This window comes from Pyxicephalus adspersus, chromosome 5 (genome assembly GCF_032062135.1).
Source record: "Pyxicephalus adspersus chromosome 5, UCB_Pads_2.0, whole genome shotgun sequence".
NCBI lineage: Eukaryota > Metazoa > Chordata > Amphibia > Anura > Pyxicephalidae > Pyxicephalus > Pyxicephalus adspersus.
Window position 1 is genome coordinate 104,514,741 of NC_092862.1, and position 25,542 is coordinate 104,540,282.

The 25,542-nt window shown below is 37.5% G+C and overlaps 1 protein-coding gene across 1 annotated transcript in view; it reads right to left on the reverse strand.

The window, feature by feature from the left end:
* ANO10 (anoctamin 10) overlaps positions 1-18,750 on the reverse strand; it is a 41,359-nt gene extending 22,609 nt beyond the window's left edge. The window contains exons 1-9 of the mRNA XM_072412358.1: positions 18,670-18,750; positions 16,357-16,509; positions 13,968-14,150; positions 11,831-11,965; positions 9,331-9,450; positions 6,589-7,158; positions 5,911-5,966; positions 4,374-4,448; positions 923-1,105 (exon numbers count right to left, since the gene is read on the reverse strand). Coding sequence (XP_072268459.1) covers positions 923-1,105; positions 4,374-4,448; positions 5,911-5,966; positions 6,589-7,158; positions 9,331-9,450; positions 11,831-11,965; positions 13,968-14,150; positions 16,357-16,498 — 1,464 coding nt within the window. The 5' untranslated portion in view covers positions 16,499-16,509; positions 18,670-18,750. The remainder of the gene's footprint in view (positions 1-922; positions 1,106-4,373; positions 4,449-5,910; positions 5,967-6,588; positions 7,159-9,330; positions 9,451-11,830; positions 11,966-13,967; positions 14,151-16,356; positions 16,510-18,669) is intronic.
* Positions 18,751-25,542: the final 6,792 nt, after the last annotated feature.

Consider the following 25,542-nt stretch of genomic DNA (forward strand, 5'->3'; position numbering starts at 1 on the left):
TTTTACACAAGATGATCAGGGCAAAATAAATGTGAATGTAATTTATATACAGAGAAAGCAATAACAGTGTAAACAGATATGTTTATTATCACATGATCAGTGACCTGATTTGAATTCACACAGTACTTTATTGCAATACATGAATGTCTTATGTACAGATGAAAAACTGTGGCGCATAGCACTACAATCTAGCCATAGCTGTTTGATGCAGCACAGATGGCATTAGGACACTCAAGTAAAAAAAAAAAAAATCATCTAACTTCCTCAAAAATAATTGTAAAAGGTAAGTAGATAAAAAAAACGCAAACATATCAGTTACTAAACAGATATCAAAGTAACCTTATGTCAAAAATAAAATGTATAATGGCAATTGGTTTTATTCTGCCAACATATTACTGATGTACAGACAATATAGAAGTGGTTTCCAACCTTTTCACTTCAGGGAACCCTTGAAATAACATTCAGATCTTCAGGGAACCCTTCTATAATGACTTTATGTACAACTCACGGTATATTATTGTGGTGGTCAGTGGGAAGAATGCCTCTTATATGGCTGGCCATTGGGAAATGTCAGCCTTGCAGATAGCAAAAAAGATAGTTGAAATCAATAGTAACTGATCTGAGAAGCACAATGTACTCGTTTCTCAAGGAACTGCTCATGGCTCAAGGGACTCCTAGCAAACCTTTGGAGGAACCCCGATTGAGAAACCCTGCTATACAGCATAATCATTTCTTTCATCCACTACAAAAAAGGCAACATGACTTTTTTTAAACTGACAATCATTCAGTATGATTTATATTCTTTCATTTATTTCACACTCTGCACAATTCCAGTGCATTCTCAACAAGAATTTTGTATCACATGTATTTGTACTGCTTCCTTTGTAATGGTATGCTTTACATGATTCTAATAAATACTTACCAGATAGGTGTACATATTCTTTTCTAAGTAAATTTGATCCGATAAAGTGTACTTAGAGGCTGATTTCAGTTGTTTTGATTTATCAGCTACTTGTCTGTTAGTCCTCTTCTGCATCCAGTAAGGAAGGAAGGTCTCACAAATCTGGTTAAAGAACTGAGAGACTAAAAGCAGACAGACCAGACTCTAAAAAGTAATGTAAAAAATAAAACTAACTTTATCACATCATACAAACACTATGATTTTATGCTTGTTGGCTGAAGCTGATTTATATTTATTATCTTGGTAAAGGCAGCTCATCTAACATAATCAAAATGCTTCCCTATGATTGTTTAATGTACTGAATAAACAGGCAACAAAGCAATCAGAAGACATAATATCCTTTGCTTAGCAAATAGTTACACAGTCCTCATGCATACATAAACAATAATACAATGTTATATGTAGGAAACTATTGCTTCTATATTGATAATCATACTTCTAGAAACATCAAAGGTTGCCAATATTTGGTAAGATTCATGTTAGCTGTTTGCTTATCAGAAACATTACTCCTGCACCCTGTGTGTATTCCTCTGGCATGTCTGATCTGTTTACTTTGCTTTACCAAATGAAATGCCTGTGTACTTTAGATAATTAAGCAAAACTAAACAAAGTATGTATAGGTCTATCAGTCCTAGATATAATTTATACACCCAGGAAAAAGTGCCTAAATCTTAAGTTGGTTACAATTATTACTGATTGCCTTTCAACCTAAACTATGAAAACTATATCATGTGAGGCCCAACTAGAACAGTACATTCACAATATATCCAGTTAAGCAGGCCCTTGTACTCTATAGTTTTCAGCCAAAAGAGGACTGTTGTATGCAACTGCAATGTGTATACTCATTCCCCTGCTGTTTTTTTAACTGCTGGAGGCAAAGGAAACACTTGGTTTTTTGGGTGCGGGTTGACTCACTCTTCTTCCAATTGGCTGTTTGGGCACCCAGTGCTGTCACATGGAGTAGGAAGAGAGCCCCAAGTCTTGTGTAAGCTATAAGTCATACCTTACAGAAGGCTCACTAATCTTTTTTCTTAGTGACTGAAAAGAACTGTCAAAGGTAAAAAAACATAAAAAAGCAACTCAAAATTACATTTCATGAACCCTAGCTGTAAAAAATCATCTTTGCATTTGGGGGAGACTTCATATGATTCTGTACTGTGATTCTTGTTATTGTTTTTCTTTCCCCAAATCTATGACCCACTACTGGCAATACACCATAAGTACAAAATGCCTTGGACGCTGTTTGTGCACCTGTAATGTAAGTTAATACCTAAATACACTGGGCCTACTGGCTTATCTTCAGGATTATTTGCATAATAAAAATGATAATGTATGTAGGTATAATGTATTAAGGGATTTAGATTGTGACTATATCTGACTCATATGGCAGATAAATTGCTTCTGGCAAGTACGGAATAAAAGTGATCATGATGAACTTGATTACACCTTTAAACAATGAGCATCTACTGTGTCATGTAGCTGTGAACAAACACATAACTTATAGAGTTTATGTACGTGTCCATAACAAAAATGCCTGACCATCATTTATTATAAATTCCTGAAACACTGTACAAGGGTATCCATGGAAATGTATACAGGGGGAAACGTGCTGCGGTGACCAGAAATCATTCTATTAAAGGTCTGAGTGCACATCAAAGAGTAAAGTCTATGTAAAGAGCCCCATCTAGTGTTCCTCTAACAAGGCAAAATATATTCTGTAATACTTGTCATACTCTGACCTATACACAAGGTACAAAATAATCTTTTAAGGGATTTGCCTCAATTGAGTGGCAGGGTTTTAAAAGTGCAGGATCCTGGGCTATCTAGGACCATAATCCCGTCTTTACCAAATATCTGGTTATAGTTCTAGGACAAGTTTAATGCTTTTGAAATATAATAAATCTCCAGTCCTGCCCCATGCTATGCAATCAGAATGTTGGGAGGTTAGATATTTTTCTGGGTTTTGAAAAAACATACTATAATGAGTTATTTGCTAAGTTAAATTAAAAACTGATTGGGCCGCCATCAGAATTTAAGATTTAAAGTTGTTGGAGTTGCTGTAAGAGTGGATCCGCTTGCTGGGGTGCAGTTTTACTACCATATTTTTGTCTTGGAACCTTTTTTTAGCTGCCTGTGGGTCTTTGCAGGACTTTATCCAGCTCTGGACCAAAAACCTGCTTGCTATCAAATGGGAGTTTTTTTTTAGGAATAAGGTTTGCAAAACACAATGGCAGTTAAAAACTAAAAGATTAGTTTGACCGTTTTTGAGATTTTTCAAGAAAATGATTTTGGTGTTGCATGGCCATTTTTTAAATTAGATGTAAAGCTCATATCCCTTTGTATCTGCCATTTCCTTTTTTCCTGAATGTCACATTAACAAAACAATTGTGTGGGAATATGCTCTCACTTTGCCCCTTAAACAGATTCGAAATCTGCTAACGATGTACATTCTTAATAAAGAATACCCTCTATGTATAGCTATTTTGGATTGAATTTTTAACAGTATCCAGTGTGCAGTGTAAGGTGATCTCACTTGAGATTTCACATTGAACTCTCTATACAGATCAGCATGGAATAGCAGAAATGCCTGCTGAAATATGTATCCACGCTGCTAATGTATCAGATAGCTCAATATATAACTGTATTGTTTGCTTTTCTCAGTGTGCAGAACCTTAATCATTTCCTTGCTGGAGGACAACAGGCCTCTTCTAGCCCTAACCTGACTGCCGCTTTTAATCAATAGGTTTTTGGTTAATATAGATTTTGTTCATGGAGGCTGTGTGCCTCATATGTAGGTTTTACCAAGGACAGTCTGCATTCAAATGCAGTCTGCTTAAGAATATCAGTTGTCCACAATGACATCTACTTTTGAAGGCAATTTTAATACTTGAATAATCCCTCCCAAGAGTCAGCCTAATTCTTTCATTAGGAGAAGTGAAAGAAAAACTATGCCAGGGTGTTCTGATGTTTTCAGGAAGCTATGTACTGCACCTGGTCAGCCCTCTTACCAGCTATTATGCCTGCATGTCACAGAGAGGCACCAAGCCCTAATAATTACATTACTGGGTGTAAAATAGTATATATCATAAAGACACAAAGGTTTTATTAGTTTCTAAGCATGATAATGAAGGGTAAAGAATGAACCAGGGAAGACAAGGAAAGCAAACTGTCCAACAAAAGCTACAGTGATTGGAACAAACTAAATAACAATTCAGAGTGTACTTACAATAGTGAGCTTATTTTAGAGTTTTTTTTTACCTTTTCCTAAAAAGAAACCTAGTGCTGTAACTACTTTTAAAAGTGTTAGCTGAGTTCTGCTTTATTTAGTTTGTTTTATTCAAACCTACACATCCTACAAATGCCTTGTCAATATTGTGACCAATGTGACCAATGTCCTGTGTAATGCACTCACCTGTTTTAGCAGCGGCATATCATACATAACAAAGGCGATGTAGAAGAGTGATGAAAAGCAATTAACACTATAAAACTGCAAGATAAAAACAAAGAAAAAATGAGAATACAGTAATCACCATCGTAAAATGTTAATGCATTAAAACTGTTAAGTGATTTTGTATCAAAAAATACTCCAACAATATATTTGTGTGTATTTTGCCTTTTGTAGCTGGACAACATTTATTAATTATAGTTTTCCATAAGCCTTCATTTGGAAAGTATATTTTTTAGTCTGTCATAAGTAATATTATTATATAATCGTTGCATAATGTAAAATACGAAAAAAATAAAATGGAAATAAATGGTATTATTTGGAATAATATTACATTCATCAGATATGTGGAATTGAATTATCAGTGGATCATTAGCTGCATGACAAAAAATTGAATGAAATAATAAATGAATTGAATAATGAATTATTTCAAGTAATAGGAACTGGATTTTTTTTTGTGCCACTATATATATACTATGAAGTTTGCTGTACAGTTTGTATATGCAATAAAGATACCAAACAAATTTAAATTCCAAAAGTTCCTGGCTGTATCTGGCTTCAAGAATCCTCAGTTGCATGCCCAAAAAAAGTGTGCTGTAAATGATTGCCAGAATTCCTTATTTTTATGCTTGTTCCAGGTCAGTGATTCAGAAAGCAATAAGCCTAAGCATCAGCATGACAGCAAGGTAACAACCATTCCTAAAATGACAGGTCAGCAAAGAAGCCTGTGTATTTCACTCATGGCCAGGGAGTACTTCCAAGGCTGTCTGAATTGTAAAGAAGTAAACATAAGTAAATCACTTTAGAGGAGTACCATAAATATAAGTATGTGAGAAGATCCAAAAACAGAACACCAATGGCTAGCATGTTGCAGTAGTTAAAAAAAATCATTCTATATCTTCAAAGCTGCAAGATCTCTCATGTTCTATTCATTAACTAGCCCTAAAAATTGTTACTCCATAACTCTTAAATATTTTAGAAATTGTTTCAGACACCTGTAAGGAAAAGATTTTTTTTTTTTAATAATAGCTTTGTTCTGAATTGTATATTTGAGAAAAATATTTTTAGTGTGGTAACCTTGCATTATTCCTTAAACGTGAGCTGTACTTTATGTTCACTGCTGCTTTCCATTTTACTCTAGCCGAAAGTGATAAGAGATTTGAGCTAGCCATGCATGTTAACTTTTTTTATAATCCTCTGGTCTGCATGTAGGAGCTAATACCTTGGGGACTAAAAAAAAAAACATATTTTATATAATGGCCATATACTAGGAGACAAATAGGCAGGCAGAAATAAAGAATAGGCTACTAATTTCAGTATCAGGATTTCTGTTCTTTTCTATATTAAACAACTCTTCTTTATAATAGAGGAAATACTACTTCTCAAACACAACTGATGCTTCAGAAACAACTCAGAAATCACAAACTTTGAATACAGAGCTTTACCGAAATTCTCACCATATAGCACACAGTACAAATAAAAAGCAGATATAATGGACACTTACCACCAAGACCTTTAACACCAAATGGTTTTGATATGTTGACTCTAATCTATGATTTTCTGCAGGAAGAATAACATATTTCCATTATTGTTCAAGTTTTAGTAAATAAAACAATACACCAAATTTCCTGAAAACTGAAGGTAAAAGTACTGTAAAACAATGCCAAACAACCAAAAATGTTTGATAATGCCCTTACAAATGTGATATTTTTGGGCAGGCATTGATACATAAATACCTAAATTACACCATCATTACCTTACTTAAAAAATAGGTTTGCAACAGGATTGTCTGCAATATTAAACTTTAAACTGGAAAAATCACTTTGCTTAGTATCATTGTATTTAACTGTATCGTGTCTTTTGATAGTTGTATATTTGTGATATACAGTTTTGTATATATTATGGAAAAATCTTTATACCCTAAATACTCAAATATAAACAGGAGGTACCTATGTTTTTTTTTGGCAAGAGTTGTTTTGCACTATGTGGGCATACAGCACTATCTGCTGATAAATCAAGATTCATTTTTTATCTGCATTTTCTTTCAGCTGTTATGTTCCTGGCTATCCATACATAAAGTAATACCAAAATACTGACATCTTTGTAATAGTTAACAGGCCTAAATCCCCTGGGCCAAGGTTCCTAATAGGTTTTATTTATTTAATTAAAAAAGAAACCTTACCATAACCTGTCAGGAATTCTGCCGCATATCTGTAAATACGATTCATGATCTCAATCACAATTGCATAAACTGTGCTGGGAACATATGTCATTATCACACTGTATAATGTTTGATGCTCCTGGTTGTAGTTTAAGGCCCAATGCTCCATGTCGAAGTAAATCATCATCACATAAAGGGCAACATACAAGCTGAAGCACACAAAAGGCACAGAAATTAGATACATTCGAAGTTGTCTTTTTAGACTTGAGTATGTTGGCTCCTTTTTTCCTGTGACAGGATTGGTACCCAGCACACCATGAAAGCCAGGTCTGGGTTCCTCAAACTGTCTTTTCTTTAATAGTGATCCCCATCGATAGGCCAGCGTTGCACTGTAGCGCTTCCAGACCTCCAGGATAACAGTCGCCCACACCAAGTTGAACATGGCAAATATCACATAGTTGTCATAGCTCTCCCATGTAAATGAATAATAGAGAAGTCCAACGCTAGCCATTGGTAATAAGGCCCAAGTAAAGTATTCCAAGAATGCAAAGTATAAACCAATCGTATCTCCAAAATAATGCCGTATCTCATCTGCAAAAGAAAGTTAAAAGTTAATATAACATCTATAGAAGCCCATATTGTGGATATTAAATTCTTAGAATTTTAGAGTCTTTTGTATTTCCATACTACATAACTTACAAAATCACAAACAATTAAACGATTATATTTATAAAGCAGTAAATGCGATATTCCGGAAACGTTTACTGTAAGAAAGTGCATGTGTTTTAAAATTACAGGGATTGATTTACTTACAGTAAATGTCACATCAGTATACCCAGATTAGTTAATATGGGAAAATTAAAAATGACACATATTAGGAAATATGTTCCCAGGAGGGAGCACGTCTTTCAAGAGTGGGTGAGGAAAGGGGTATGCAAGTGTGGTGAATGGTAAGGAGAGGAGGTTTAAGGCACTGTGGGATGTGATGGTAAGAGGGCTGAAGTTTTGATGGGTGTAGAGGGAATGGAATATGCAGCTGTGATGGATAGTGAGGAAAAGAGACCAGTGGGCTAAGAGAAGGGGACTGCTTCCACAGTGGGTGGTAAGGGAGGAGGTTTCAGGTGTGATGGATGGTGTAGAAAGGGGACTCCAGGCACACTTGGTGGTGAAAAAGGGGCTGCAGAAATAAAGATGCTGTGAGACCTGGAAAAAATTATTGTAACAGGGCAAGGTAACGGTAAGATGCCTCTAAATCTATGGCCAAAATAGGCACATTTATCATCCTCTAAGATAGGCAGTAGTGTATAACTTTCTAATGGTGCTGCTGTCTGCACAATTAAATGTTTGTGTATGACTAGCCTTAAGATGTCTAATGTTGAGAAAAAGTACAAGAATAAAGTGTACTTTCCATTCCACATCTAAGAATGTAATAGGGATATCCTCATTATCTTTTATTATCCTCATTTTTATTTGTAAAAGGGATAGCATTATTTTTACCTAAGATCCCTAGGTCTGGCAAATAAAGCCAAACAACCTTGTCAATGGGTTAGGCAAAATTTGTATTTTTACATTTATTAATACTTTCCTATGGTAATGCTAACCAAGCATGTGGAAAACACCTGCCAAGGTAAACAGAAATACAGACAACCAGATAGACAGAACATGATTAGAATGAACACCAGTCCTTCTTTACTGCAATTCTGTGGGGTGCTTCAAGTCTTAATCTACTCGTGCCAGTTACAGCTTAAAGCTGAACTAAACTAAAAATAACAAAAAAAAATCACTTACATTTTATTTGGCAGGTCCCTCGATTGCACTGGTCCTTCCCTCGATCAGGTCCCACGTTGTCCTGGAATTCCTCTTTGTCCCGGCACAAAGGAAGCGCCCCAGGCATCACCATCATCGATCTTCAGTCTTCTATCTTCGTCAGCCGACCTTGCAATGCGCAGGTGCAAGATTGGGTGACAGAGCCACTGTAAAAGGAAAAAAATAAAAGATCTGCATCTCTTTCCGCTAGGAAGGGGCATGCGCAGAAGGAGCAGCCAGAGCCTCGTGGGATGTGTGACGTAAGTATCCCGGGAGCTTCTGCACTCCCACTAAGTCTTGATCGTTGCACTTAAAAAAAAAAAAAAAACACCAAAATTTTTACCTTACATAGAAGGTTGTCTACCCTTCTATGTAAAGTAAAAATGTTGAGTTTAGGTACAGCTTAAGGCGACACTTTAGAACACCATCTCTATGCAGTTGGAAAAGACAATTTTCTGTGTTCCAGAGCCATCTATCTACATTATAACGCAATGGAAATATGGGGCTACTGTTCACGTATCCAATACTGGAAGTTCCTAGGTTAGGTATTTTACCCTTGTTACTCTTTGGAGATTCGGACCCAGAAAATGCAGCCAATGAAGCCGGGACTTTATCTTCACTTAATCAACTGTTTGGTGTCAAATCAAAGAAATTCTCCACTGTGTAACAAATTAGGGAAATGCAAATGATCAATATACATGTGTAACATAAAACATAGATACCTTCATAGGATCTCAAAAGGGTAAACTGCAATTGATTAAAAAAAGCCCTGGAATTTAAAGCCAATGAACACTTAAAAATAAGCCTGGGTATCAAACATATAAATATAACTTTACGAAGGGTCTAAAGAAATAAAAAATAATAGGATATATGTGTTACAGATCAGAAATACAGATTTCATTGTTTTCTTCTTTCAAAAAAAAAAAAGTCAGTAGAGGGGAGGATGAATGATCTTACCAACAGGCTGCTGAGAAATTCTGGCACGACCATACCAATCTTTAGCCAGCAATTTTAATTTTTCTCTGTCATGCAATGGAAATATTTGGAGCAGGACACCACTGGTCTGCATTCTTCGAACTAGAAAAAAAGGGAGAGTGAAATATCAGAATCAAAAGGTAATTAAAAAATGATAACAAATCATATTTCCACATACAGTATATGTCATACAAGTTAGATTTATAGTTTACTGGATTTGGCTTCTGTCATAACAATAATAAGTAAAGAAACAGGTGTAGTTAGTTAGTTGCATAGCACAGGTGTTGATATTTTAAGCAATTGACCTGGAAAAAGCACAAAGCAAGTGTAGTAAGAAAAAAATGTGAACACATTGGGCCCGATTTATTAAAGCTCTCCAAGACTGAAGAGGATACACGTATATCAGTGAAGCTGGGTGATCCAGCAAACCTGGAATAGATCTGGTCCAGGATTGAAAACATTTGCTAACAAATAGCAAATGACTTTTAGGAAATTGTTTCCAGGTTTGCTGGATCACCCAGCTTCACTGATGAAAGTATCCTCTCCAGCCTTGGACAGCTTTCATAAATCAGGCCACAGTGAGGGGGGAAGAAAAAGCAATGGAGAGGAAGAGGGGGGAAAAGAGAGTTCACTAAATCACCAAGATAAGGAGCCACGATGTGAATATGACAGTTGCATGACTGATCTTTAAGTGCACTTTTGCCTAGACTATAGACATGTATTTACACGTTCCAAACAAGCAGTAAAGGTGCTTTAAAACAACCTTCTCTAGCTGAATGTACATAATTTGTCCATATAAATTTCCTTTTACTATATTGAAAGGTTTTAAGCTGATAACCTTGCTGAATTGGTTCTATGCAAAAAGAAATATTTTATTATTGCAAAGTTAAAGCAAAGTCATTAGTGGACTGCTATACATATGGCACCTAAAGCTAACACTCCAAAAATGAAAATATAAAAATTCACTACAATCTGATTTCTTTTCGACATCCCCCAGCCCCCGAGCAAAGCTCATCTGGATCTAGTGGAACATCAATGTGTGACAATGCTCAGAGAACAGCTTTGCTTCCAGAAGTGTCCTCTCAGGGTTTTTTTTAACTCTTCATGTTGTTTGCCGTGGCCTCATTTATTCACATGGCATGCCATACTCATGATGGCCTTAAAATGTCCTGCAAAGAACAACTCCCCACATACAACTTTTTGAAGCAAGGCTGCAAGATAGCTCCAGGTGTGGTCACACAGTAAAGATAGCTAGATCGAGGACAAAGGTATTTTTCCAGATAGGGTGAATTCAGCTGGGTGGAGGCAAGATATAAAGGACAACTTGAACCAAGTACAGTTGTCCACTAAGGTTTTATGTAGCTGCTAAGTGTACATTCAATATCTAATATGACACAAAACATGACAAAGTGGAACTAATGAATCATTTGTTTTAAAGTCCATGGAAAATTACTCAATGGGACAAATCCTTTACAAGATATTTTTAATAGAATAGTATAGAACTATCCCCTATTTAATGTACAGTGCTGCATAATATGTTTGCAATTAGAATCCAGTATAAACCAATAAAACATTTATTCAAGTACAAAATAGCGACAACAATGATAGTAGCAGCTGCATAAAATTTTTTTATGCACATAGTGCATCTATTGTGTATTTTTGTGTATATCGAAGTATAGCTTGTATTAGGGATGTGGCCTTGCAAATAGAATGATAGAGGAATCTGTACACTTTTTTACATTGCTTTGGTTGCCATTGTCACTATAGCTGTATAGATTTGTTTTACTGAAAAAGAAAAAAGTGTCACTAGCTTGGCTGTTCAATATTGTAGATATTTGCAAATCATGGGATTAACAAAATAAAAACACAAATCCATTTGCTAGGTAAAACAGCCACCATATAAATAATACTTATATGTGATGTACTTGGTGAAAGGAGGCAAATTGTTATACGACCTACAAGTACTATTTCATCAGAGTGCAAATATTCTGATTAGATACAAGTTTTATGCAGAGATCTGTAGAATATGAGGCTTGATTATTAAAATGTGCAATTGTGTCTACAAATATCAAATATTACAAGGTGGAGTTCCATAGCCATAACGTCTTACTGCACCTCCAACATTTGGCCGCCATCCAAATGATTTCTCAACACCACAGAGATTGCACATTCTTGTCAAGTGTTGAAATATATGTGCAGACTTCATATCTTAGTATTTTTTTTCACCTCAGCATCTGCATAAATATTGTCAAGTAAGCAGTTACTATCTACCTTCTTCAAACATCATCTTTGCTGAATGCTAGCTGATCAACCCATTTCAGATCTTCATCAGTAGTTACTACTAAAGTTAGCATTGTATAGTAAATCTCACACACAGAAGCAGCTTTGTATTCACCCAAGATGTAGATACCTTTATATTTTACAGACAGCAGAGTATTCAAGATCCAGCACACTGAACCAACAACAATAAAACTGATCTTACCTATTGATTTCCCAGGGTAAAGTTTGGCCTGTGGGTAACCTGGGATAGAAGTTTCATCTTGGGCTCGAAGATTGTCCAGCTCATGTTTAATGATGTACTGACATTCAGCCATGGTTAAAAAATCTTCTCCTTCATCTGCAGAAAAAATCACTTTATGGTTTAAAGAAACTGTGTGAACAGAGAAGACATACTGTAATTTATCCAACATCTTTTACTTCAAATGTTATATACAGTAAACTACCCAAAACTTGTGGCCCCTAGTAACAAGCTATTGCATAAGCTGGTCACAACTCTCCCTCCATTTCTCTGTGCAGTAACTAGAGGTTGTTTAACTGCATGGCCCAGTCTCTTCACCATCTCCAAGTAGATTTAATGCCCTTAAAGTTTCTTCTGCAGCCTAGCCAGAACTTTGACATTAACCCTATACGTCTAACAGTGTCCTTCTCTGGTTGTAAAAAAAAAAGTCCAGGACAGGTCATTACCTAAAAATTACCTAATATATATCCCCACAACTATTGTGTGCTACTTCGCCCACCTTTTAGCTTGCAAGGGGTCCTTTCCTCCTCTTGTGTCACTGTCTGCATTTGTCTGTCATTTGCAACCCCTAATTAATGTACAGCGCTGCGTAATATGTTGACGCTATATAAATACTGTTTATTAATAATATTAGTAAGAATATGCAGTTGTGCAAAAAAAATGCTGTTAACTAGCTTGTATTAGAGTTGTCATAATTAGGATAACATTACGATTATAATTATTGCCGTAATGCTTTCTTACTATCTGGTAGACCAAAATATTTCAAATTTTTATTTAGAACTTTCTAGACGCAGAACTTGAAATGGTGCTGGAGATTGGAATTTACAGGCCCAGAGATCTTATTTACCACTACAGAGTTTACGTAATGCCTGAAAATGACTGATGAGCTTCTAAGCACAGGTAGCTAAAAGTAAATCCTTATACTGCTGCCCCATCTTCTTCGGAAAATTATAGCCACGGTAATGTAGTAACGTACTAGCTGTGGTGGCAGCTATCCTGCAACTTGTACAGGTAGTGCCTGAGATAACGACATCCAACATATAGACGATTTCTAGATACAAAGGGTTTCCCTGCTTGTTTGTGTGCCTGACAGAGGCTTGATGGGGGGGGGGGGGTTGCATGACTTGCAGAAGAAGTATTTTGCTGTTCTGCAACCTCCTGTAACCTATTAATGACCAAGACAAACTCTGCAGCTGTTTCTTTTTTCAAATCAAAGCACAGCTTTCTACAGAAGCTAATGAATGTCTAGGTTCATAAAGATTTTTTTTGCTTTGTTTGTGATTAACTCACAGTGAGGATTTTATACAGTAACTGACACCACACTGCCTAATAGAAGATTGAGACAAACATCTATCCTCATTGCATTTATTAAAATAATGTACCTGTTCCAACTTATAAACAAATTTCAACTTAAGAACAAACCTACAGTCCCTATCTGGTATGTAACCTGGGGACTAACTGTAATTGATTTAGGCATACTTTATGTTGAGACCACAAGGCATATTGTCATTGTTGACACTGCTGAGTGCTACAGAAAGACATCAATAGGGGGAGGCACATTATAATTTTGCTATGAGACCTCCAGTCTGTAGTTACATGCCTAAAGCTAACAGCACTGAAGTCATTTCAGTCATTCACCAAGCAGCTTAGTTTAGCCTGCAGATCTCTTGCTCTGGGTTTACATTAGAGAGTAGAAGGTTGGAAGTCTGAGCTGTTGGAACTTAAATCAGTGCTTCTTTTGTTAACGTTGATGAACTGCTCCACGGTACCTGCAGCTACAAAGGTCAGTAAGGGCTTGCTTGAAGCTAGTGTTTGATAAGAAAATTACCCTAACTGTTCAGAGCCAAGCTTCTGGTTCATTGTAAAATGAATGTTTCTTGACTTACACATGCTGATTGAAATCTTGGTCAAGGAAAATTCTGTAGGTGGTTCTAGGCTTTATAACAGTACAGCTAATTAGAAACCCAGTGGACCAGTATTATTACTGATGAGGCCGAATCCTAAACTGCAAATATAAGTTCTAACCTTTGTTATAGTAACTCCAGAAAGTAGAAATGAGTTGGTCATATTGGACCTCAAACAGGCAATAACATAACCTTACCATGAAAGTTTTTAAATTCTGTCCGATTGCTGTACAAAAAAGGTCTCATAGTGCCATCCAAACTTTCCTTCACAAATCCTGCTGCCTCTGCTCCAAGGAGAAGGCGCTTTGTAGACGCTCCCACGACATAGATGCAATCCTTCTCTTCTGATATAACCTCTGGCCTTATAAAAAGCTGTGCACCTGAAAATAGATAAATAAACAAGAGCATAACAATTATTTTCTCTGCACGATACTCATTTAGATATCTGCCATGTAATTCACTGTCCAAATGGGAAGACAACTCGTCACCTACATTCAATTTCATTGGGCTGCCATCCTCTTCCAGATGTGGGCACATTGTAATGACAGTTGGCAAAGTCCCATATAAGAATAATGGCTTCTTCCAATTTTGATGTAATATACACATTTCATATTTTTAATAAGGAATGTAGCATTGTCTTTATTTACAGGGGGTTGTACCTCCCCAGGTCATTAAGTGTGTCTGATCTGTGAACATGCTATTAGTCAGTAAACTATTAGACAAACCTATCTAAGAACTAATGCTGCCTTGTGGGTGTTGTTTAAAAAACAGCACTGCCATAGCAGTGTTTAATTGGATAGCAAAGCCCAGGGGAGCTGTGCGGGATCACGTGATTTACAGGTAGGTTTGAACCTGCCCTAAAAAAGGTGTGAGGATTTAGAACGAACTCTAAAGAAGGGAATGAGGCTGCAATGTTGGCAATTAAATCTGTGGGTTAGATTTATATTCTTGGTTTGTTTTTGTACAGAAGCCAAGCACATTCCAGTTTATATACTTAATATATTCCCAGCAAAAGCACAGAAAATTCCTTTCAATTTATACCAAACGACTGTTTATTATAAAATTAATGCAATACTGGTGCTATGTTTAGTTGTAAGCTTGTAACACAAAATATTACAAAAAGAAATTGAATTTTTGTTCAACAGTAGAGGTATCACTAAAATTAATACAGCAGTATTATTGGCAATTTTTATTTCGAAGACAGTTCAACCTGAAAATTTCCTTACTCTTCCTGCACAGAGCCTGCTGAGCAGCTTTAGATTCCATTTAGGCTATATTTGTCTTCACTGAAAGGACAACACCCTAGATGAAGCCTTTTTTTGCTGTGCATAATACTTTTTGAATGACCATGTCATATGGTTGCTCTAGCTGGCATACACAGCATTAAGAATACTTCATGTAACAAAGTAAGGCTTTGTATGCATCTTTGTAAGTATCTAAAGTAAGAGCTTGGTTTGATTTCCTTGGTGCAGAAGTTTATGCTAACATACAATCCTCAATACAAACCAATACCACTAATGATACAGTTTCTATTTGTTTCAATTAAAGAGGGGTGGCTTCTGAAAGGGGATTAGAAACAAGCATCAGATGCACCAGTGCTGAATGTGCATTAAAGGGCCAGATGAAGAAAAAGTCCAGAACAAGTGAATTATTCTTAGACTAGGTACACACCTGCAATGGTTCTCGTCTGATCGGCTCGGGGCCGATATCAGACGAGAATCTTACGTGTGTACAGGGCTCATCGTCCAAATTTATCCACGAGCGATGGATGGTGAATGATCGTAATGGAAGTGAAGGGAGAGAGAGGGCAGCAGGGTGCCGCTCCATCGTTCTCCCTCTTCCCTCTCCAATGAGCTGAACGGTGCTGTATGTACAGCACTCGTTCATGCATCGTGCAGTCGTTAGTCGTTGGAAAGGATCGTGAAAGATCCTTTCCAAAGACAATTATTGCACATGTGTACATAGCCTTAACCATGGGAAAGTATTTTAGAAGACCATCTCCAAGCACAGCTAATTTGAGCTGCTGATATAGGTAGTTTCTTTTTGACAAACCCATCCACAATCGCCCACATAACCACAAGCATCTGGTTGGCCGTCCAGTCTTTTTACACTATGGGATATGCCATGCATGCAGGAGACAATGTAAAGGACAGAACATACATGCAAAAGGATTGCTGGGGATCAGAAGGTGATACGTTAAATAATAGATGGAAACAACAAACACTTACAAATGACAATTGTTTATGATATACTGTAATTTTGCAAACTAAGTGGGAGTTCTATGAGATAAGGGATATCACTATCTATACTCTACTGGGTTACTCTTTAATTCAGCACATTCATGCAGCCACAGTATAGAACCTGATGTATCCAAGAAATGTATTTTTTATTTTAAATACTGCAGAATAGGATGGTGATGAGAAAAACCACCTTCTGTCCTTGCTAATCTATTGTGATGTCATTATCAGCAACCTTGCCAATCAGACATCTTGCATTCAGTGTGAGTAAAAATCTTAGTATCATGTGCCTCCCAGTTCAAAGGCTATTATTTTCCACCATAGTGTTGGCAATGGTAAATGTACATACCTCCATCTCTCTTGTGGGCTGAGATCTTTGATACAAGCCATTCTCTTGCTTCTGGTTTGGCAGTCTTAGAAAGCTCTATCACAACTAATGGTTTAAATTCAGGCACTGAATGAGGCACGTCTTTAAAAGAGGGTCTTAACATTTTGAAGTGATCTGTGGGTTAAAGAAGACAAATGGCATTAGAGTCAAGTTTACAATATATACATTTTACCCAATATTGACCGACCAACTGACTGATCACAATAAACTAACATTAACAACCCTGTATGACTTACCTGTTCACTGCTGTGGGCTACTTCACATAAAACCAGATTATCTGTTCTCTAACATGTTTCTAAAAGTAGAAGCACCAGTCTCTATGTCTCTAAGTCTTAAAATGTATTTTTTGGAAATAGGGCAATAGGAAAGGACGTTCATAGAAATATATTACTCAATTGCTGCAAAGAATATGCACACATATAATGTCAAACCCAAATTACCTTGTAGAAAGTAGAAATGACACCATTACTGTATCTGTGCAGTGAACACAAGTATGGCAGGGACCCACAAGTCCACCCACTATAGGCTGCCTGCAGAAAACCACAGGAAGGGACAGGTATAAGACCAGTCACCGTGAACAGGGAAGGAGCACAAGTGACTGGTTTTTAATACAAGAACATAAATTATTGCACAAATGTGGAAGAAATACACAAAGCCCAGGAAGGTTCAAGTAAGAATACACATGCCTCTAGTACTGGCAAAGTTCTTGACAATGTTACTTTATTACTGGCTTTAACTCATGGGAGCAACATGGGAATGAATATACTAATCAAGCCAACATGGGAATGAACATACTAATGTCATACATAGGGATCAGAGCTGTGGACAATCCACGGACTCTGATGACAGGTGCCTTAACCCTCTGTACCCCCATATGTATTTTACTAGAGCTGGAAACTAAGTGATACCTCACATCCAAAAAGTTCTCCAACAACAGTTTCAAATTAGTGCTAACCCAATTTATATATTCAATGCCCGGACGTAAAATGTCCCCAAACCTGTGGGGTTAATTTTATGATCTAGGGCTGCTTCACTTGCTCAGGTCTAGGTTAAGAAATGTTAAGTGTCTAACAAAGAATCTGATCACAGGTTTTTCTATTAATGGATTTTATTACTTCTGTGATGGCACAGACACATTCCAAGGTGAAAATGTAAGGATTCATCCCATCCCAGTTGTGAAAGATCACATCACATGAAGTGACCATCACAGAATCCAAACTTTAACCTCACTGAGAGTTTCTGGGATGTAATGTAGAACACCAGTCACATTGGCCAGAGTCTCCCGTATGGATCGCAGGCTCAGGGCGGTGGACACAACCAGCCCACTCTACCATCATGGGTTCTGGCATCATGACGTCACAATGTGGGAAGTTTCTTCCCCTTTGAGTGACACTCGGCTCCCCGTGCATGCGCAGTCCAAAGCCCATGAGTTTAGTGGTCCGTAGGTCCAAAAAGTATGGGGACCACTGCGGTAAAGCAGAACTAAACACAACCTGATCCACCAGTTCGCTATCCAATGACCGCCATCACCATCTTTCTTCTTTTCTTTCACTTTCCAGTGATCTACATCAATCTTAAATAGCTGTGCTGGGATGACATAACTCCTAATAGGAAGTTCAATAGGAAATTAGAGCAAGTGTGTATGTGTGTGTGTATGTATATATATATATATATATATATATATATATATATATATATATATATACACACACACCGTATAACACCACGCACACACAAAATATTTAGGAAATTTAGCTTTTTTGTTAAATGCAATCCTTTCTGGAAATCTCCACTGATCTGATGTGTTTCAGACAATGAATTTAAATCAGCATTTGATCACATTTATCTTGATATTGTAATCTGCAATACAGAAAAGATAGAATATACAATCCTATGCCATGTCTGACACATACAATGATTCATATCTAGCACAGCACCCATCACACAGATCTGACACCCTGATAAAACTTTAATATTATGTCTGTAAGTTCCAGTTATACAAAGAATGCTGATCTGTTGTATGCTGAGTGCACAGTACTCTGATCACTGATTGCATGACATGAACCACCAACATAAAACATGGAAATACAATGTTGTTTCTCCCCTGTTTATAGCCACAGCCAAATATGGGCTATGCAGCTGATATACATCTACAGAAAGCATTATAAAGCTCCGCATGTGATGTATGAAGTACAGCTGGAAATGTGACATGCTGATATGTACAATGAGTGACAGTGTGACCGATCACAGTGACCCCAGATAATCTCTACTTACTTCCCCCTCTGCAGACCGCTCTCCTCCCTCCTCTCTACAGGACCTGTCTGGGTGTCATAGTCATGTGACCCGGGGTGGGCGGGGCCGCCTGTGCGCGGTCTACACAGACTCAGTGGCCGCCTCAGATAGCTGAGGAGAGAGAGAGAGGGAGAGGGAGAGGGAGAGAGGGAGAGAGGGAGAGGGAGAGGGAGAGAGGGAGGGAGAGAGAGAGATCTCATTACAGTGTACAGTCTCCTCTCCCCAGACACGGCTATAGTGTCAGTGCAGCTGTGACTATAACACAATCATACACCCTAATAATAATCCTATAACCTTGTGACAGGGAGTGGGAGCTCAGTACTGAATCCTGATAATAGGAAATATGCTAAGAATGTGGAGTTTTCTCTGGTGACTGAGGCCTCCTCCCCACCTATTTATAATAAAAGCATTATCATTCATATTTCTGTGTTTCTTTTTCTCTCAGTACCACTAGTACAGTAACAAGCTCTCATTTTATGTATTATGTGCAATGTGTTAGGCAGCCCCTTCATTTCAATCAGGCCGGGGGCTCAGCGCTTCACAAACATATGTACAGCGGTTTCTTTATGAAGCCTAATAACCCATACATGTGCTGTGCACATTATTATTTTTGGTCCCCCAGGCACAAGGAGAGACAGAAAAAAGGAGGGAAAGGAGAGGGGAGAGATAAATAGCAAAGGCAGAATAAGGGGATCAGAGAGATAAAGGAGTGAGGAGATAAAGGGTATCATTTATTAACCCCCTAGCGTTCTAATTCTGTTCGTATTTTCATGCAATAAGCATTACATTTACGGTACATTTACATGGAAATTTATTTTACATTGTTTGGCCTATAATTCTTGGGCATAACTCACCGAAATATGTCCAATATTTAATACATTTAATAATAGACTTTAAATAAAAACAAAAAAACTGTTACAAAAATAGTGAAACGTAATATAACTGTCCAGTAGCATGTATAATATATATATATATAATGTAATTTTATATATATTATATAAAGATTTCTTTGTATTAGACTCAATACAGCTATTTTGTATTGGAATCCAATACAAAATTATTTGAATTTCCCACTGATCCTCCCACCCCACTGACTCATGCACCTGCGTCACCGGGAAACCCCGGAGAACGTCTCTGCAGTCACCGACTGAAGATCGGAAGAAGACGTGTCACGAGGACCTGCAGGGACAAGCAGGACACCAACGGAACAAGGTGTTTTTTTAAATGTTTTTTACAACCCCGAGTGTGACCCGGGATTACCGCTTTTACCATTTAAAATCCACCCCAAGTCACATTTGGGATCACTGCTAGGGGGGTTAAATTGCTCTTTCTGCCCCTCTCCCTTTAGGCCTGATTTATGAAAGCTCTCTAAGGCTAGAGCGGATACACTTACCTCAGTGAAGCTCGGTGATCCAGCAAACCTGGAATGGATCTGGCTCAGGGTTCAAAACATTTGCTAGCAAAAAGCAAATGACTTTGAAGAAATCCATTCCAGGTTTGCTGGATCACCCAGCTTCACTGAGGAAATTGTATCCTCTCCAGCCTAGGAGAGCTTACATAAATCAGGCCTAAAGGGAGAGGGGCAGAAAGAGCAATTGGGAGGGAGAGAGAGATGGGGGAAAAGGAGGGAGAAGGGAGAGAGTAAGGGGAGAGCAAGAGAGGGAGGAAGAGGGCAGAGAGAAAGGGAGATGAGAGAGAGAACTGAGGGATGGAAGTGGGAGACACGGAGGCAGAAAAGTGAGGGAAAGAAGGACGAAGAGGGAGAAGGAGGGGACAGAAAAGAGAGAGAGGAAAGAGAAGTGAGGAAGAGGGGAGAGCGAGAAAAATGGAGAGGACAGATAGATGGATGGGAGGAAGAAAGAAAGAACCGGGCAGAGGTGGAGAAGGAAAGAGAGGGAGGGAAGGAGAGGGGAGAGAGGGAAATGGAATGGAGAGAAGAGTGATACCTTCAGTACAAATGTCACCCTGCACAGATCTCATCACTACCTATGTGACCTGGGTAAAAACCCTTCACTTTGTGCTTCTTGTTACTGCAGGTTCCAGTTCCACATAGAGATGTTGCATTACCACCCTCTAAGTGTCATGGCAGCCTAGACGGCTTTGTGAGAAATCTAGACCTGTATTTAGGTGGATTCAATATGAATGGAAGTGAAGCACACTACAATTCTGTGCATCAACATGCTTTTGCAGTAATGTGTGCTTAAATGTCATTGCAGCGCATTAGTATTGTGGGGGATCCACATCAAATGGTAGGATAACAATGAGTCAACTCCATGAAGCTTTAGGTTTAAGGCTCCTGCCAGGGTGTGCTAATTGTTAGGTGCCTTAGGATGGTGTGGGACTTGGAACAGATACTTAGCAAAACCAGAATAGAAATTCTAAATAACAAATGAAGAAACCTATAGGTTCCCTGCAGACATAACATTGCTGGATTTACCTAAATAATCGATACATGTGGTCACCGTGTTACATGGTTAATTGACTCAAATTGCATAAACATGTGGTTTTGAGTGCATAGATATGAACTAGCCCCATAATAAATACCTAAAAGTATACTTAAACTTTATGTACATCTATGCATGAAAGTTTTCATGGGTTTTATCAACAATCATTTATTTTCATGGCTATCACTGTCCTCAGTAGACCCCATAACACACACTAAAGCACAAAAAGTGCACAATTTTAGGCCTTGTTGAGTTCTAGTAAAGTGTGGCATAGTTGAAGCGCTTTACTGGTATGTGCCTAATCCAGGCATAGTATAGAAAAACTTCCAGAGTTTACCCTTGTAAAGTCCATTTACAATAACCACCAAGATGTTTACATGTCCTGATAAAGGGGATTTTACTAGAACTCCAAAATGTGTTCACTGTGTTTTTGTTGGTGAGCACAAAATAGTGCACTCCTCTCCCCTATGGTTTGGCACTACTCCCTATGGTGTTTTATCTGATTTTTGTTGTGTTAGGATAGGATGGCTGTTCACGAGAGTGGCCTCACCAAAGTCACTGTGCTTTGAAGATAAAATAAACTTCTTTGTAAAATCAAGACCTAAATATGAACTTCCATCACTTCTTGAATGTTGTGTTCTTCTGCATGGAATCCAATAACAATTAGCTGGTTAGTCAGTTCTGAGGACGACAGCATTACCCACACTGCTCCATCTTATTTTGAACTGGATGCAATCTGGTATCAATACGACTTATTTTAACATTTCTTTGGAGGTGATCAAACAAAACCAAGCAGATGTAAGCGGTTGTTTTAACGGAACTGTCTAGATTCTCATCTGTCAATCATTCTTCTTAGAAACTTTCTAAAGTATGTCTAAAAAAATCTGAGGGAGATGCCCAAAAAAAAAAAAAAAAAGTTGCCACCAGTCAAATTTTTTCTAGAAAAAATGTGAAAGAGATCACTCTTGATTCCTCTTCTCGTAACAAATGTAAAATTTTGAATTTCCCTTCAATACCTGTTATGTGTCAATGGACAAAACAATTAATAGGTAGAGCAAATCCTACCATCAAAAAAAAAAAAACACTGACAACCAAAAGCTCCTTTCCATTACCTCTAAAACTTAAAAAAAAAGTTTTTGCTTTAGATAAACTTTTGAACATACTAAATGGCTGTTTTCTGCTAGTGTTACCCTATACTCCCTGAACCAATATACCTTTCTACATGTCTCTGCAAGTATTTGATATTCATTTCTAAACTAGTTGCGGATTCTCCTATAAATGCAGCACTAAAACATTTGATTCCTGTTTGTTTGAAGCTTTTATTGCAGGCTAGTAAAGTGTTCCTATTCCTTGAATGGTTCATTAAGAAAGGTGTGGCTTCTTAGTTCGTCGTGTCCTTATGTAGCATTTCATGGATCTTCAGTATAAACAATGTTGTCAGTTTTTGCAGCAGTGTAGTTGCATCATATCTACACTGGTGTCTTTATTAAGCTGTGTTACAGGGATCACAAAAGGGCTTTACATACATGTAGGATGTTTAAGCATATCCAAGTATTTTTTAAGATGGCCCCTTAAAAGCAAAGTATAAGCTTTAAAAATATTAAATAATTTGACATTAGTATTGGGCTAATAATAGTGGCATGACAATGATGAATCCAAACTGTTACATTGGGGCTGACTAATTCTGTAAAACCCCGCGGACATAATATGATATACCTATGTATAACACAGTACAACTGTGTTGCAATTCATTGTAGTGCTAAGTACATACCTACACAATTACTGTCACAATTGTATGGGATTGCTATGGAATGACACACACAGGCTGCTCAGCTCCCTGCCAAACAGTATGTTCTGTTCTATGAAGAGAGTAGAGGAAAGGGGATGAGGTTGTCAATAGTATAAATAGTAATCATTAGCATATAGTCATTATTAATCCACTTCAGACAATAGAGAACAAATGAACATGTTATTATATGTTGTTTAAAAAAAATATATGCAGTAGATTAAGGTCTTGGTGTTGTCAGAAGGTTACCTGAATTTACATGTTTTATTGCAAGACATAGGGCTAACATACAACCTTAATGATCAGAATGATGCCTTGAATATGTACATGTGTAGAACTAAGGAACTAAACTGATACAGGTATACAGGCGCAAGCATAAAGCCGCACCAGTCTTCCCAAACTCTCCTGTTACGACCTAGCTATTCAGACAGGCAAAGTTCCAACACTTTCTAATAGTTCCAAAGCTTACCTATTCCTTTCTTCCTTCTGCACACTATTATTTGCCAATACAATAACCCATCATAGTGAAGAGCCACTAATAATGTATAAATACACTACAAAGACGGGGTATAAGAATACACTACAAAGACGAGGGTATAAGAAGTTATTAATGGTATGGCCAGGCAGTTCTAGCTGCTTTTACTTTATACTCCTAGCAATTTTACCTCCAACCTCCTCCATGATGACTTTGTTTTAAGAATTTAAGCTTTATGAATTGTCCAGTTACAATTTTGTAAATGCTTTTTTTTTAATTTTAGTGCAACAGTTTATGATGCTTTATTGCCATTTTGCGCTGGTACATACTTCCCTACTTTCAGAGAAGAGAAAAGATGACTTAAATGATCATAAAAAATAATTGCCAAAAAATGTTGCTTTCCACTGAATTCTCCAAAGAAAGGGAATAATTTAGAGGGTAAATTGAAAGGCTTTGTGGTTAAAAATACATGTATTATAGATCTTTATACAGAAAAAAGAGGAATAACGAAAGAGGAAAAGGGGATACAGGCATTTGACCCCAAAATAGAGACAATCTCTTCTAAATGAGGGGCGTTTGGGATTGCCCCGCTGCACAATCTGTACTATTCAGTGTAATACCAGTAGAATTCTTTTTTTTTTTTTTTTTTTTACTATCTGCAGCTTCTCAGATAAGAACAAAGTGTTTACATCAAACAAGTAAATATGAAAAAAAAAATACATGTGAAATTCAAATTTGCTTTAACCAAATGTTGTTTTACTAAGATAATAGTCTGTTTTAGCAGATAAAATTTTAACAATCAGGCTACATTATCATATCCATCCAAAACAAATATATACTGCTCATCTGTTTCCCCCACCTCCTAGATTGCAAGCTGTTCGGGGCAGGGTCCTCTCCTCCTATGTCTGTATTCGTCTGTCATTTGCAACCCCTATTTATTGTACAGCGCTGCGTAATATGTTGTCGCTTTATAAATCCTGTTTATTAATAATAATATTAATAATCTGTTGTGTGAAATGTTTGGCTTCAAGTTTCCAACTGACTAAATATATTATAAATTCATAACTAAAAATAGAATAAAAGTTCTAAAATGTTTATCTTAATTGTTTGGTTACACGCAATATTCAGTTGTCTGCTGCATGGTTGTGTGTGATGTAATATTTGGGGGAATCGAGGTCAGTGCAGCACACACTACACAGCAGTACAAAAGTAAAAAGCAATGCATTTGTTTAAATTCAAAAAAAGCTTTCTCCAGCATACAGGAAAAAAAATATATTTTTCTTCAGAAAAAAAGTAACAGAAACATGAGCTTTCAGCAGCAAACCTAACCACAGTCCCAAAATCGAAAAAAGCCCTTGTAGTCCTATTGAAGCTTCAACTGGAAGGGTGCTTTCCATTGTGGTTCCAGAACCTGTGCTCCAAAACTCTGCTGTCTAGTTACCACACCAGAGCACCTTTATATGTATGTACACATAACGTTCACTCTGTGAACTTGATGTTTGAAAAAAAATATTGTTTGTATGCCTAAAAATCCTCTTTTTGTCTCCTGTCTGTCCATTTTTTCATACATGAGCCCTAACTTCCTCTTAGGTAACACACACTCATCTCCCCCAGAACTCCCTGTGAATATAAAGCTCCACCAACCAACACAATGAACCCTTATGACAGGTTCTGGGATGGAATGAACCAGCCCACCCAACTTTCGCTTTCTTTCCAGAGCCAGGAACAATAGATCTATCAGTTCCTATATTATCCCAGGTTCCTGCCTAGTGCCCTGCCCATCGGGCAGCATGGTGGCTCAGGTGTTAGCACTCCGGCCTTTGCAGCGCTAGGTCCCAGGTTTGATCCCCAGCCAGGACATTATCTGCATGGAGTTTGCAGGTTCTCCCCATGTTTGCATGGGTTTCCTCCGGGTACTCCAGTTTCCTCCCACATCCCAAAAACATGCAGTTAGGTTAATTGGCTTCTCCCTAACAATCGACCTTAGACTACATTAATCACATATGACTATGGTAGGGACATTAGATTGTGAGCTCCTTGGAGGGACAGTTAGTGACACGACTATGGATTTTGTACAGCACTGCATAATATGATGGTGCTATATAAATACTGTGTAATAATAATAATAATAATCTGTTCCTGGGGACTGG